Source organism: Panthera uncia, assembly GCF_023721935.1.
Source record: "Panthera uncia isolate 11264 chromosome B2 unlocalized genomic scaffold, Puncia_PCG_1.0 HiC_scaffold_24, whole genome shotgun sequence".
Taxonomy (NCBI): Eukaryota; Metazoa; Chordata; class Mammalia; order Carnivora; family Felidae; genus Panthera; species Panthera uncia.
In genome coordinates, this window is record NW_026057580.1 from 96,618,024 (window position 1) to 96,634,368 (window position 16,345).

Genomic DNA, 16,345 nt, shown 5'->3' on the forward strand with positions numbered 1-16,345 from the left:
CGCCTGCCCTCACCTTCTCGCCCTAACTTTTCTTAAACTTGTCTGGAAGGAGGAACCTGCCGCCCTGTCCGCCCCCTAGCCGCCGCGATCCGCACTTGAACTCCGCAGCGCCGGCCTTCCACCTTGCGCCGCCCCGGGCGCGGGCGTGGAGTGGCTGCCGGGAAACCCCGATGAACTCTCCAGAAAGTGCGTGAAGGAGGGTCGGGCAGCCGCGCGCGGCTCGGCGGGGGGCGCGCGGGGTCTCCATCGGGGAGCTCGCAGCAGCAGAGCCGGGGAAGGACTGTGGACCATGACCGTGCGGCCCCTGCGGACCTTAATGCCAACATGTAAGTCTCACCTTTTAGCTGAGAATTCCTTCACACCTTTACCTGTATCTACCTCCTCCCCCCACCCCCCACCTCAACTAAATGATTTTGCAAGGACTTCAACTGCATTGACAGAATAAACCGGTTTGTCTTCAGTTTGACCCCCGAGGCACCGAGGAGCGAGCAGGTATTGCCAGGCGGAGCTGTGACATGCGTGTGCGGCTTCCTTTTTTTTTTTTTTTTTTTTTTTTTTTTCCAGCGAGAGGTAAACCTCACATTTGGGCGGTGTAAAGCGTAATAAAAAAGGGCAGGGCTTCAAGAATGGGGAAAACGTGTTTTCGAGTCAAATTAAACAAGGAGTAACCGGCATCGCTCCTCCATCCAGGGGCCTTGCCCTGCCAAGAAAGAGCGCTCCTGGATCAACACCTGGGGGCTTGGAAGGTACTGGTTATACCGGGAAAATGTTGACTTTACACATTGTCACCCTTGACTGTAGAAGTTATTCTTGGATCTTTGGGTTATTTGAATGGTTTAAAAAAAAAAAAAACGCGCAGAAAAGTTTCTTGGTTGTCTTGTGTAGATTAAAAAGTAATGAAGGACTGTCATTTTACGGGATGGGATGTGGGAGGCTACTTGTCTGGAATTAGAAGCGGGGGACATAGGGTTATGAAGGGTCAGAGAAACCTAAAAGGTTTTAATTTTACGGAATTACCATCGAAGTTCTGAGGTTTCTCCAAGCGACCCCGCGAAAGGGCCGCTGAGCGCAGCCTGGGCCTTCCAGAATGGAAAAAAAGGAAGATGGTTCTAAAAAGGCCCTGTTTTTGTGTCTTTCTGAGAAGCTGCCTTTTCTTGTAATATGTAATTTTCCCTCTGATGTTTTATTTAATCTTGGGCAGATACGCTGACATTTTACTCCCTTCCACTAACATCCAAGAGTTTCTAGAAGTTGATATTCATCCTCCCTCCTCCAGCTACCGGATCCTTATGTGTTTCCATCATAATTTCCTCTTTCAGCTTAATACCTGGGTAGAGACTTGCGCCTCAGGCCCTGTCTTTCCCTTCCTTGCAACTTCTACCCAGCATTTTTAAAACAGGAAGTGTAGTACCCACAAGCCTAGCCCTCTGCCCCTCTGTTCCTGGTGGTTAGCAGTAGAATTAGAAAAGAACTACTTATTTTTATTAAAAGTGCATGTGCAGTAAATCCACACCTGTGAATTTTAGGGTTTCATTTATGCCAGTGGATTCAGCGAGGTATAACCTGAAATAATTTATTTTGAGATGCAGCCAACAGTCTCACAGGAGACTTGTTCTCATATACAGGCGACACATTTTGAATGAATGTGAATTTGTTTTAAACTTCAGTTTTTCCTAAAAATATAGGAAGGCTTTTAACAGCAGATATTTGTCTAGTTTCCTTCAGCTTTCCTAGGTAATTTAGATCTTACGGGAAATGAAATAAACGTATGAATACCAATTTTTTAAATATAACATGAAACTGATCCACAGGTATTGTAAAAATTTCTTCATGAAATTAAGTTATTTACTCCATTTGAATTCCACATGTTTAGAAACTCTTATGTCATAGAGAGTCAAAATATGAACATTTAATCACATAAAATATAGTTTAATACCCTGATTTGAGTTTCTTTATGGAGCTATTCTGTCTGAAAGTTTTTCCATTTCTTGCCAGATCAAAATGGTTTCTTTTTTCCATTTTGCTGTTTATAATTCATATGGAATGGTTTAAGATGATCTGATTCTTTTTAGATATTAGTATGTTAGAATATATGGAAATAATACCAACCTTTCCAAAGTAAACGTTCTTACTATCTTGTTGAAAAATGCTAAAATGGGGAACACAAACAATATTATCTTTTAAATTTTTATTTTAATGGGTTCAAGCACACAAACTAAGGTATTTTCTGCCTACTCTGTGGGGGGAGAATGTTAATATATTCTTACATTCAAGTTATGAAGTTATAGATTTCATAAATATATTTGGAGTTGTACTGACTACATATCTTTCATATCCTAAGAAATTTAGTAGATTTAGCAAGACTTGTGTTAACTGATCTCAGGCTGCATGAAACTCCTGTTCCATTTATGGCTTATATAAATTACATGACACTGTGCTTTTCCAATGTGAATGGTGAATGAGGCTATTGTCTCTTGGCTTATGGGAAATATTAGAAGCTTGTAGTTTTACTGCCTAACTGGACACGTCACTCTGATTTCTGGAAATAATGATTTGAAAGAGAATCAGTTTATACATTAAAAATAAACTGACAACTACTTCCTTAAACTTGACCATTTTTCTAACTGCCCATCTCTTCCAGAGTTTATATTTCTGATGGGATGATTAAAAGTTTCTAGAGACGATTTAGACTTTAGACTAAATAGAATAAGGCTTTGTTCAATGTGTGTGGCATGCTTGGGCAAAAACCCGTATCTTTCCATTTCATTTCTGGTGGGATAGCATTATTGCATTATCTATATTGGATGGCATTAAGATGCATACTTAGTGACTGGGGTGACAGCATGTAAAGGACATTTCAGTGGTAACTAAAACACCAATAAAACTTGAGCCTGGTTACCTGAGTATCATCTCACTTTCCTTTACAAGCATCACTCAGGATGCAATTATTTGGAATGCCTAGGGCATTCAAGATTACTGTATTTAAAATATTTATAGTGAATATGACAAAAGCTTAGCATATTTAGTATAGCATTTGTAAAAAGAAACCACAAATTAGGAAGAAAAATATTCCTATTGTGATTGACAACTACAAAAACAATTTGAACATGCCAGTCCAAATAAAGGAAACCCAAATGAGATGCTACTTCTACCAAACTGGCGGTGACTAAGGCACTCATACTGATGGGAGTGTCATGAGATAAACATGGATACGCTTCAGTGTAAATGTGTGTGGGTGTGTTTACATTTATTTGGAAATAATTTTATTTAAAAAAAATTTTTTTTTTAACGTTTATTTATTTTTGAGACAGAGAGAGACACAGCATGAACAGGGGAGGGGCAGAGAGAGAGGGAGACACAGAATCGGAAGCAAGCTCCAGGCTCTGAGCCGTCAGCACAGAGCCCGACGCGGGGCTCGAACTCGCGGACCGCGAGATCGTGACCTGAGCCGAAGTTGGACGCTTAACCGACTGAGCCACCCAGGCGCCCCAATTTGGAAATAATTTTAAACTGGGATGCCTGGGTGGCTCACTGGGTTAAGCTTACAACTCTTGATTTCTGCTCAGGTCGTGGTCTCACGGTTCTTGAGTTCGAGCCCAGCATCAGGCTCTCTGCTGACAGCACGGAGCCTGCTTGGGATTCTCTCTGTCTCGCTCTCGCTCTGCCCCTCCCCCGCTCGGGCATGTGCATTTGCTCCCTTTTTCCCTCTCTCTCTCGAAGTGAATAAATCAACATTTTAAAAAAATAAAGCATTTTAAACCTTCATAAAAGTTGCAAGAATAATACGAAGAGCGCATGTATATTCTTTAATGTGGACTCACTTAGTGTAAATGTTTATCCCATTTGTTTTATTGTCCATCCTCTCCTCTTCCCTTCACCCTCCCCTCTCTGTACATGCACCACAATACTTTGCCTGAATCATCTGAAAGTAAGTTCTATGTGCCAGGGCTTCAGGGTTTACTTTTTTAATTGAACATTTTATTGAGATAGTTGTCGATTTACAGGCAGCTGGATGAAATGGTAGAGATCCTATGTACCTTTTGCCCAGTTTCTCCCAGTGGTAACATTTTGCAAAACTGTAATACAGTATCACAACCAGGAGATCGATACCCTATCCTTTTTTCAGATAGTCCTAGTTTTACATGGAGTGTATGTGTGTTTCTCAGGGTTGCCTTTTAATTTCACCCGGGGTACAAGCCATGGTGCAGTGGATGCTTCTGCTCACATAAGAGTCAAGATTTGTGCAGACTTGAAGAATAAACCTTTCTACCTTTTTGAAATGGGGGGTGAGCCAAACTTAATAAAAGAACTTGAGTGATAGAATAGCACTTTTTCTTTTTGTTCATTGCTTGAGATCAGGAACATGATCTTTAACCAAAAGGAGAAATACAATTCTGCTTAGACTTGAATAAACCAAATTCTATTCTTCTCATTCTAGAAGAATTAAGGTACTCTCTTTGCCACTCCTCGTGGTCCTTTGTGAAAAGATTTGACATAGAAATACGGTTGGGATCTGAGGAATAATCTGTAATTCTGACTATAGATAGTAATGATAGAATTAGTGCCGTGTCAATTTCTCCACTGATTTTAAATTTTCTTCATCAATTTCTCCTTAAGTTGGACTTTTAAGGAGTGAAGAGGTGGAAGACGTTCGGTTTTCTAGACTACAGATTATTTCAGTGATGCGTTTGGATTGAGTCACGTTCATAAGGGGTCATTCTGACATTAACAACAATTCAGTAACAGGGTTAGGTTCTAAAGTTCCTGAAATAGGACTCAAACGTATTGTATGTTGTGGCCTGTGCTGATTGAAAAGTGGAGCAAGTTTGCAATGGAGGTGTCTTGGTTCTCAGGGACAGGTGAATTGGAAGCCACGTGGCATCGGGATGTGTTAGCTCTCCCACCACTGATTATGTGATCTTGGGCAAGTTGTTTAGTATTGTACTTTCTTTTTTCTTGCCTGGGAAATGATAGGTTTTATTGCTTGGATTTAAATTTCATGCTTAGATGGTTTTCAGGTGACAGAAGTCTATGTAGGACTCTCCTTTACTTAAAAATGTTCTTGGTCTCTTCAACAGAACTTTGAGGCTACGACTCAAGTAATACAAGACTGTATTATATTTTTTTGTAGCTCCTATTTAGAACCTTAGTAACCCTGATCTGGATTTTCCGTTCTTGTGAGAAAGTTATTTAAATCTCAGGGATGTGTCTTTGCTAAGCGATCCCCTGAGAAGACACATAGTGCTTTCCTTCCTCTGTTCTATTCTTAATTTGTTTGTTTCTGTTCTTCAGTAAACAGTCAAGTGGATGAAAGTTGACCAGTCATGAGGTTTAACTTTGGTTACGAGTGCTTGCCTTGTGCTGGGTTCCTTTTCAATATGAAGTGATGGAGTCTTGGGAACCAGAATGCATGAAGCCCTTGGTCATTATTTGCAGCTATTGTCTGAAAGGATACAGCTTCAGGATTGACTACGGAATCCCTAAATAAGAACCTGTTATAGCAAAAGAAAGTTGCGTTACGAAATAATACTCAATGTTGCCAAGCTAACAAAGATGATTCCTTAAGGATTTTTTTTTAAGTTTATATATTTATTTTGAGAGAGAGAGAGAGAGAGAGAGAGAGCGAGCATGAGAGAGGCAGGGGAAGAAAGAGAGGGAGAGAGAACTCCAAGCAGGCTTTGTACTCTGAGTTTAGAGCCCAACGAGGAGCTTGAACTTACGAACTGTGAGTTCATGACCAGAGCCAGAATCAAGAGTTGTATGCTTAACCGAATGAGCCACCCAGGAGACCCTCCTTGAGGATTTTTTAGAGAGCACATAAATTTGAGAGGAGACCATTCTCCAAGTATTGACAAAGGAAAATTGTCATGTGCCGTAGAGATTAAGAGGCTGGGAGTTCTCTCGTGCTGATATTCTCGAATATAAATGGTAGGGCCGGTAGCCAGGTTTGATTGCTCTGCCCCTTTATGTTTCTGGGCCTCAGTTTCCTCCTCTGTGGGATGTGAAGGTTAGACTTCATCTTTGATATTCCCAGCTCTAAACTTCTTTGAATATATAATTGTGTGTGTGTGTGTTTGTTTGTTTGTTTGTTTTAGAAGCATGCTAATTCATCCATGACCTGAATGGGAAACACCTCATTCATCCAAAATGAATGGACCCATTCTTCCAAATGAGTGAGCCTTTCATGTGATAGAAGTTTATCATCTCCCCTTTTTAAAACACTTACTAAGTGCCATGCAGTAGTGACTCTGTCTTTTCGATGGATGACATCCTATACACAGAAGAGAAAATAGTCTCAGCATTTTAAGGACTTGCCTCTAAAGTCACACAATAAATTGAGGCACCAGGTTGTAACTCTGTGCTATTCCAAAGCTCACATCCGTTCTTATTATATTATTATGATGTACTGTGGCATATTGCTTCCCATAAGCAGTAACATTGCTTCAAATTTCAACTATTTTCGATGGATGTATTTTAAAACATACCCTCCATACAGAAAACTACTCCTCAGCTCTTAAGCTTTACCTGGTTTAGAATTTCCATTAGGAACCAAGTGATGCTAGAAATTCTAGTTGGGTGAATATAAAAACATGGCATGAATATCAGGTACCGCTCAGAATTTCTGGATTAATGGCAGGCATGAGTAATCCATTTCATTTCTGTTCCCAGGTGATCCAGAAGTAGTCACAAAGTCAATTGATGGGTGTTAGTTTAAAACATCCTATGGTCCATTCTTGTTTAAGGCTTTTCTTTTGATTTTACTGTGGACAGAGTAACCATACTTACATTAGAATGCCCAGGGTAGTAGTAACAATAATAGCTAATATTTGTTGAGCACTTGCTAGGCAAGTGTCAGGCACTGTTCTCAAAAGACATACTCTGATTTCATCATCCAGCAGCTCTGTGGATTGGAGTTTCTGTTTTACAGGTGGAAAGTTGGAAGTGCAGGGAGGTCAAGTACATTTCCAAAGGGGTGCATAGTTTACAAGTAGCAAACCCTGGTCTAGCTCACTCTGGAGCCTGTTCGCCCTGCTATGTAGGTGGTCTCTAACAGTAAAGGATGGACTGGAAACGAGGCTTGAGGCAAGTGCAGAAATCATTTGATGTCTATTTTTTTCTCCTTTGAGTATTTCCTTCCCTGCATATCTGGTTTTGTGATTAGTATGACGTGTTTTACTCCGGATAAGCAACCTTCAGGTAAAGAAGGTATTACTGTGATCCTAAAGTATCTGATTAGTTGTTTCTCTTTTTAGAAATAAAAAAAGATTCTCAACTGTCACCTGGAACCATGGAAACTCCCTTTAGAGACTTTTAAGATCAGGAGTTTTTGTTTTTGTTATTGTTTTTGTTTCACTGCTACGTAACCATTTTCCTGCTTCATGGCTGTCTTGCTAACCAGTCCTTTTGTGGGCCCTTACAGTGGCTTGCTGCCCCATTCACTGACTTGTCTCTTTTGATGGAGGTGAGTCAATGAAAGGTTTCATACCACTGTTTTAAGCCAAGATAATATGGATGTTCCTGTCTAAATTATTGGTAGGTGCAATTTTGAGTTTAAAGACGAGACCACTGTAGAGTTAATTGTAGTTTCTATAATACTTGGTGTTTAGTGGCCACTTAAAAACATTGATAGCTATCATTTACAAAGTAGTTATTCTTTTTGGATGTTAATGCTTCATTGCTTAATTTAAAATAATTTTTTTATTTTTTTTATATTTTTTTAAAATTTTTTTTAACGTTTTTATTTATTTTTGAGACAGAGAGAGACAGAGCATGAATGGGGGAGGGACAGAGAGAGAGGGAGACACAGAATCGGAAGCAGGCTCCAGGCTCTGAGCCATCAGCCCAGAGCCCGACGCGGGGCTCGAACTCACAGACTGTGAGATCGTGACCTGAGCCGAAGTCGGATGCCCAACCGACTGAGCCACCCAGGTGCCCCTAAAATAATTTTTTTAATGTTTATTTATTTTTGAGAGAGAGAGAGAGAGAGAGAGAGAGAGAGAGAGAGAGAGAGACACAGAGACACAGAATCTGTAGCAGGCTCCAGGCTCTGAGCTGTCAGCACAGAGCCCGACAGGGGGCTCGGACACGCCATCCTGACCTGAGCCAAAGTCAGACACCTAAGCAACTTAGCCATCCAGGCTCCCCTTCGTTGCTTAATTTTAAGGGAACGAAGGCAATTGGGCACCTTATTTTTATTTTAAATTGTTTCCATTTGTAACACAGCAGATGTCATAAAACGAAAGCATTTCCTTGAAGTCTACATTTTTGGGAGATTATAGGAGAGGTTGATATAAAAATCCTCTGGGGTAAGACGGGCATGTGACTGGTGATGCTGAAGGTTGAAGCTGAAATTGCTTTATTTTTTGATTAATGAATTTGAATTATCTGAATATTTCCCCACCTTCATTGGGAAACCGCCTATTCTATAACGATTGCTTTTTTCCAATCTCTGCTGAAAACCTGCACGTTGACTGTTATTGTCCTACTGCCTTACTGGATGCTGAATGTCCTGATGGTTGCTTTCTTCCATTGCAGGATGATTCACTCAGATCAAATGTGGAACTGTCGTTGGAAATGGAAGCCAGGTTCTCTTCCGTTCTTCATTGCTCTGTGTCTTGTGTATGTTCCTCTTTCAGGTGAGCAAGACCCTTTCTCTTTCAAACCCTGAATTTAAGAGTGGTCACATTGCTTTTAGTTTCAGTGTGCTATTCATTTATTTGTTATCTTTTTCTGTTTCCATTTCGGTCCTTACAGGCTTTTGCTGCCCATGGCCTCTCTGACTTCTGTACGCATAGTATGACTTTGATCATTGTTCTGTTTTCTAATGAGTGTATTTCTTTAATCTTTGCTGCATTTCTTTTAGCTTTATTTATTTGTGTAGCCCATATTGAATGATGAGATAGCTACATATCTGACATTAAAAATGTGCTAGCTGTTTCTTCAACCATTGAATAAATATACAATATTCAATTCTTTCTCTTTTCAAGTTTTCATAGAATCATTTATGGAAAGTAAAGACTTTACTGTTTTTATTTATCCTGATTTTCTTACCATGTTGCAGCATGAGATAGGAATTTGAAATTAAGTTTTTAGATCATGAGGTTTATTTAGCTAGCCTAAAAGGATATGAAAAAGTTAATTTTAATTACAGTATTTTTGGAATAAAAATATCAAATCTGTGTAATTACAGTCTTTTTCTGAACTTTGAAATAAGGTCCTTTTAGTTATGGTTGCAAGCTACATTTTCTATCGTCAGCTAATTGTATGAATGAGCCAATCAGAACCTGAGGAATGGGAGAACTGTTTCTTCATTATCTGGTTTTGTTCCTGAGCAAACTGCATTTCTCTTAGGTCCATTTTCTTTTACTCTTTTTTTCTTTAATTGCTGTATTCGTTCAGTTTACCATATTTGTTTTTAGAGGAAAATTGTTACTCATATAGTGTTATGTATTACATGTGCTTAATCAAGGTTTTATACATTCCATATTTATGTTATGTATCTATACATTATAAACAATACATTTAATGAATCATGAAAATAGATTACTCTAAAATTGTTTATTCACAGGTTAAGAAATTCAACTTGTATTTAGTATATAAATATTTCTTTGCAAGCCATCAAGTATTTTAAGAGTTTCAGCTACTCGGAAAATTCCTGGCACGTGGTTTAATGGCCTCAAAACAAAACAGATTCTTTGAAGTTTCTTTTTTTGTGTGTGTATTTGTTTCAATTCCATGATAAAGCCACTCTTTCTTTGTTTTACTTTCATTGCCAAAAGAGGAAAGAAACTTGTGAGGAGAAATGAAAATTAAATATACATTGGATTTCTTTGGTTACAGTGTTGAGCTTTTTCTTAGCTTTCAAAAGTGACTCACCAAGAACCCATCACATGATGTGAAGTAAGTTATGAGATTAAAATTAGTTGAAGTCTAGTTACTTTCATTTGTGTTAGGTCATGGCATTTGTCAATTTTCAAGGCTACCTCAAACCTTAAATTGAGACTTTTATTTTCATGTCAGTGTTTTAATTGATATACCCACATTCATCATTTTAATCACTGGAATAAATGAAATGAAACACATGTTCTCAGACTAATTAAAAGGAGTCAGCTGACTGGGGCTTGGATGAGGCAAGGGAAACACCTAGGTTGCAGAATTGAAGGAGGCACTCGTTATCAGGGTCTTGGGAAACAAAGTCCTTACGTTTGTTTTTAAGTTACTGTCTCACACAAATCTTTTTTAAAACTTCCTTTCATTACTCCACACTTTGTGTGTATCACGTAAGGCTTTGTGACAGACAATAATCTGTGTTTACTCATGAAGCCAGAACACTTTCTACCTATTTATCTGGAACCATCACTCACTCACGATGCCACCACTTTACCCGTGAGGATCTGATACCACAAAAAATACTTTAGGGATTATTACTGGAATTTTAATATAAAATGTTTGCTTTACAACTCAATGTAAGTTTCCCTAAAATAATGCATATCAAAACTTTAGATGTATGTAATATTCAGAGTCCTATCTTTAAGTCCTAGGGTAACTCTGAATAACCTGTATTTTTGAAGAACGTGTGGTGCTTAACTGTGAGGTTGTATCACAATGTATGCACCCTCTGACTCTTTCACTTCTCTGTGTGACCCCTATGTGATCTTTTGGAGTCCAGTGGCTTTTAATGGCATCTTGATGCCAAATCCAGTTTGTCAGCCCTGGCCCCTTCCTTGACCCTGGAGTCACCTCTGTGGTTGCTTATATATATCTAAAATGGGTCTCAAACTTCACGTGTGCAAACAAGACTCTTGATTCCTACCTCCTATCCCCAAATCTACTTCGCTTTCAAGCTGTATAATCCATACCACTACATCCTGCTGTTCTCCTCTTCACCTTACTATTTTCTAGACCTATTGGCCCACCTGTTTCTTGACCGTGCCTTCCTAGGACCCTCCTCTTCCTAAACTGCACACACCTGGTTCTTTTTTTTTTTTTTGACACTCAGATCTTAATCATTACCACCTCAGATAAGCCCTCCTGTCCCCGAATTCAAAGATGCCCCTTTTCACTCTCTTACCATGTTACCCTTCAGTGATAATCTTTATAGATTTTGGTTGCTCCCTTGATAATGTTTTGGTAATTTGGCTATGACAGCTGGAGTAAAGGGTTGGCAAAAAACCTCTTTTGATTGTTAAGATTGACACCTAGGTGAGAAGGTTAAAAATTAGAATACTGTAGTTTAATTTGGATAACATCCTTAGTTCAATTCAAATCATAGAATTGCAAGAAGAAGTCTTCTGCTAGGTACGTTAATGTCTGTAGTTTCACGGGGCATTTACCAAGCAAGTAGTATAAAGTTTTATGCCCTTCAGTATTTAAAAAAGCAAGGTCTCTTGACAAGTGATGAATATAACTTTCGATAGGAACTACAACCAAATTACGGCTGAATATTGAAACTAGTCCCACAGAAGCATAAATTAAAACAATAAGACACGATTTTTTAATACACTAGCTCTATACTATTTAGAAACGTTGATAATATCCATATCCAGTATTATCACCTTTGTTGGGGAGAGGGCACATGCTAACATGGTTGGCTCTGTCCCTTGGGAGAGTTAAGTAGGCAACATTGTTTAAAAATTAAGAATTTGTATTTTCTTTAATATATCACTCCCCCGGTGTAGGCATCTATCTGACAGAAATTTTAAAAACAAACAAACATAATATGTAGAGAAATATATACCAGTATGTTAACTGTAACATTGTAATAGCAAACATTGTTCTTCAACAGGGGAATGATTTTGTAAATTATTTTATATTAATACTATGAAATACTGTGCAGTCATTCCAAACAATGTGGTCAAACTGTGTATATTGGCTTTGAAAGATGTCAGTGATAATGTTAAGAAACAAATTGCCAAACAGTATCCCAGGTTTGTAATAGGTTGTATTACAAAACTGAAATGTGTTAAGTATGTGTACGTTTGTATCAGATTGTATAAAAATTATAGTAAAACATAGACGCATGTACATGTCAGGCTTTACAATGGGTCACCCTCAAGAGCATAGGTTGGAGCGAGAAGGGAGAAGGCAATGGAACTTTATACAGCTCAGAATTATTTGCCTTGTTATAATGAACGTTACTTTAATAACTTGGAAAAACAAATAGAAGAAAACCTGATAATTTTTTTTTTTTAAAGCCACATTAAAAATGGCCAGAGAGGCTGTGGATGTACACAAATGTTACAATTTTCTGTTAGACATGTAACCGTTACTCTGGCTCTTCCCTTACTTGATAGGCATCTCTTAAAGGTATTTCAAATAATAACCTCTTTTTATGTAGCATGACACTCCGTGACTCTGAAGATGAATGATGGTATCTCAGGCAGACTAAAGGTTACTGCTTCAGAAACAGCCGAGAGCCAATGAATTCCTAAGCAACCAGGGGCCTGTTTCCATACAGATAGCCTTAGTCATGAACGCTGAGGGAGGGGCCTCCCTTCTCTCCTGAAAAATCGATGATATCAGCAGATTATTTCAAAGCTCAGTGATAGATCAACAGCTAAAAGGGGAAATGTTTTTGAAAGTGCAGTCTGGCCTGAATTGTGTACTTTCTAGCCCGGAGCGCAGCGCAGTTCTAGAAGGCAGGTAGGTAATTGGGTAAAAGCAATCTTGTGCTGTTTGTTGATTTTTCTCATGATCAAAGGAAGCAATTATTCTATAGCATCAATTACACTGAAGTCTGAATTTATGTGATAGGCATATAACTTTATACTATTTTTGTGTTTGGTCAAAGAGGCTTTCAAATGCATAGAAAAATAATCCTTTTACAAATCTGCCATGTGTTTTTGGCTATTTTATTATTAATGTGTCTGAAAGATAAAGAATAAGGTTCTGATTGTGCAAACCATTCTTTTTTTTTTTAATTACAGCATAGTTGGGGCGCCTGGGTGGCTCAGTTGGTTAAGCGTCCGACTTCAGCTCAGGTCACGATCTCACGGTCCGTGAGTTCGAGCCCCGCGTCGGGCTCTGTGCTGACCGCTCAGAGCCTGGAGCCTGTTTCGGATTCTGTGTCTCCCTTTCTCTCTGCCCCTCCCCTGTTCATGCTCTGTCTCTCTCTGTCTCAAAAATAAATGTTAAAAAAAAAATTAAAAAAATAAATAAATAAATTACAGCATAGTTAATATACACCGTTCTATTAGCTTCAGGTGTACAATGTAGTGATTCAACAATCCCATACATCACCCAGTGTTCATCATGACAAGTACACTCCTTATTCCCCATCACCTATTTCACCCATCTCCCAACCCACTTCCCCTCTGGCGACCATCAGTTTGTTCTCAGTAGTTAAGAGTCTGTTTCTTGGCTTGCCTCTCCCTTTGTCTCCTTCCCTTTGCTCATTTGTTTTGTTTCTTAAATTCCACATGTGAGTAAAGTCGTAATGGATTTGTTTTTCTCTGACTGACTTATTTCACTTAGTATAATATATTCTAGCTCCATCCACATCATTGTGAATAGCAAGATTACATTCTTTTTGATGGCTGGATAAGACTCCGTTGGATGCATAAACATCCCACATCTTGTGATATACATAGCATGTATCATACCATACCAAATATACATATCACATCTTATTTATCCATTCGTCTATCAATGGACACTTGGGCTGCTTCTATAATTTGGCTTTTGTAAATAATGCTGTGAATCACTCATCGTCAGGGAAATGCAAACCAAGACTACAATGAGGTATCACCTATCACCTGTCAGAATGGCTGAAATCAAAAACACAGAAACAACAAGCATTGGTGAGGATGTGTGGAAAAAGGAACCTTCTTGCACTGTTGGTGGGAATGCAAACTGGTGCAGCCACTCTGGAAACAGTATGAAGGTTCCTCAAAAAGTTAAAAATAGAACTACCCTACAACCCAGCAAACTGTTTCATCAAATGAAAAAAAAAAAAAAAGTAATGATCAAGTGACTAACAGAAAATTACACTATCTAGTAATAAAGTTTGTTTTTCAGTTAGAGTCAAAATGCTCCAAATTACGGTCCCTAGGTTGCCTTCAGCTGAAAGGCTGTTTTCTTATTCTGCACTTGAGATTGGAGGAGCCAATGTGATCGAATAAACAAACCCCCAAGTTTGTACACAGAAGTTTCCTCAACGCATCTTCCAGATAATTTCCCATGTGTACCTTTGAGATGATCTGAATTTGATGTAGGGAACTATGAAATCCTGCTTTGGATTTATGTCATAAAGCCAATCACATAGATGTGGAAAGAGGATGACTAGTCACCACGGTGACAATTTTACGTGACTGGGCAGCGTGATGGGGCCACTGATGAAACGGGCCCCACTTAGACGGCATCAGGAAAAGAGGGTAGTCAGCTGAGTCCTGCTGCTCCCTGGCCAGGTCACACCGCCTCTGGGCATGGTTGCCGTCCTTTAGACAGAATCCGTAAGCAGGAGCAAGAGCAGGCAGAGCCGCTTGGTGATGAGCCTTGAGCGGTCAGAGGAGCGTTTCGGGGCATCTCTGTCTCCCCTGTGCCGTGAGAAGCCTGTGTGGGGGTGGGCTGCCCCTCGAGACTGGAGTCCTTTGTCGGATATCGCATTGTTGCTTTTGTGTAACAATTTGTTTTGTGTTTTAAAGAGTAAAACTCCTGTAGAAAAACAGAAATCAGAGAAATGTCACATTTACTTTGGAATCCTGAAGTCAGTCAGAGTAAGGTGGTGGTCTTCAGATATTTGAAGCGTGGTCCGTTGGAAGTGATAACGGACTTTAGCTTATCTCCCAGCAAAGATAAGACGGTTGAGCTGGTCCTCCAAGTACCAAAGGACTCTCCTAGCATTGGTTGCCAAGAACTAAAACCAGCTATCCTTCACATTCCTCATCTCTGGAAATCAGGACACAAAGAAGGAATCTTAATAGTGAAGAAGAATTGATACTAAAAATCTTGAAGGGCCCCTCGGTCTACTGCTTAACTGTAGAGAGAGTGTGTGTGTGTGTGTCTAGTTTTTTGAGGCACATATAGTCTTAATTGTTTTACGTCCAGAGTTTCCTCTGTGTGTGTTTCCTTTCAGTTTAGCAGGGAATTTTTACATGGAACTGGAGATTAGGCAGGAAACCCCCTCTGACAGGAGAAGCCTGTGGGAACTCTAGACTTTGGCAGGTACAAACTTTTCCTCAACTTTCAAATTAATAATTCTTTAAGGAGTTTTCACTTTATTTTCAGCAAGTGGAACATGTGCTCTTTGACACCTTTCTCACTCCGACTGCAATGTCATAGGATTCTGTAAGGAAGGAATGTGGAAAAGAACAAAATGGAAAAGAACCAAAGGTGGGGGGAGAACTTATTCCAAATTTAAGAAGTAAATATATCTTGCAGGGTGGGGCAGCAGAGGAGGGAAGTATAGAGGTTAGATGAGAAAACAGATTAATTCCACAATGAGCATGAAGTCACAATATTATAAACATCCTTTGTCTTCTGCTGAACTAAGACAGTTAAACACCTGAAAGGAGAATAAGGTCTTTTGCCAGCACACAGGTAGGGCTATCACCAGTTCAGATAAACCTTTCTAGCTATTAAAAAACAAAACAAAAACAAAACAAACAAAAAAACCCCAACTCTTTGAGAGGAGTGAATTAGTCCAGTGGGGGCTACAATAACTATCCTATTTCTATGATTAAGACTAATTATCTTGTTTTTTTTTTTTTCAAAAAAATCTTTTAAATTATGTATAGCCAAGTAATCTCTCTTTTTAGATGAGCTCATTTCTTGGGAAAATAGGGTGAATTATGATGCATTTCATGTGAAAATATTAGTTTGCAGTCATTCTTAAATCAGCTTCCTCTTAAACTTGTGGTTTAGAAATTATACACTTTTTAAAAAAAATTTACAAAATTCTTTTCAATACAACTCTTATGTAAGAGTCAAAAAAGTTGTTTCTAACGCAGTCTGCTTTGAGCTTGTGCTGCTAGTTTAGATAAAGAACTGTTCACACTAGAGCTCAGATGATAGATTGTGTCTGCTCAATTAAAAATCAGGTTCTCTTTTTCTTCTCTGTAATTATAAAATTACACGAGTAACTATTATTAGTCTGGGCAAAGCTACAGGAATCAACTACTTTTCGTATTTTTTGCAAATCTCTAAACAAAGAGATCTTTTTAGATTTCTTTACCTGGTCAAAACTTGAAAGAGTATTGTCAGAGTGAAATTACAGATCTGAAAAAAGAAAACAGTCTGAATGGTAATATTAATCACTGCTTTTAAACACATTCACAGTTCTTTCTTTTTCTTTCTTTCTTTTTCTTTCTTTCTTTCTTTCTTTCTTTCTTTCTTTCTTTCTTTCTTT

The 16,345-nt window shown here is 38.8% G+C and overlaps 1 protein-coding gene across 3 annotated transcripts in view; it reads left to right on the forward strand.

Moving 5' to 3' along the window:
- Window positions 1-249: 249 nt before the first annotated feature.
- ADGRG6 (adhesion G protein-coupled receptor G6) overlaps window positions 250-16,345 on the forward strand; it is a 140,544-nt gene continuing 124,448 nt past the window's right edge. For all 3 annotated transcript variants that reach the window (XM_049654465.1, XM_049654466.1, XM_049654467.1), the window contains exons 1-2: window positions 250-326; window positions 8,536-8,636. In XM_049654465.1, coding sequence (XP_049510422.1) covers window positions 325-326; window positions 8,536-8,636 — 103 coding nt within the window. In that variant the 5' untranslated portion in view covers window positions 250-324. The remainder of the gene's footprint in view (window positions 327-8,535; window positions 8,637-16,345) is intronic.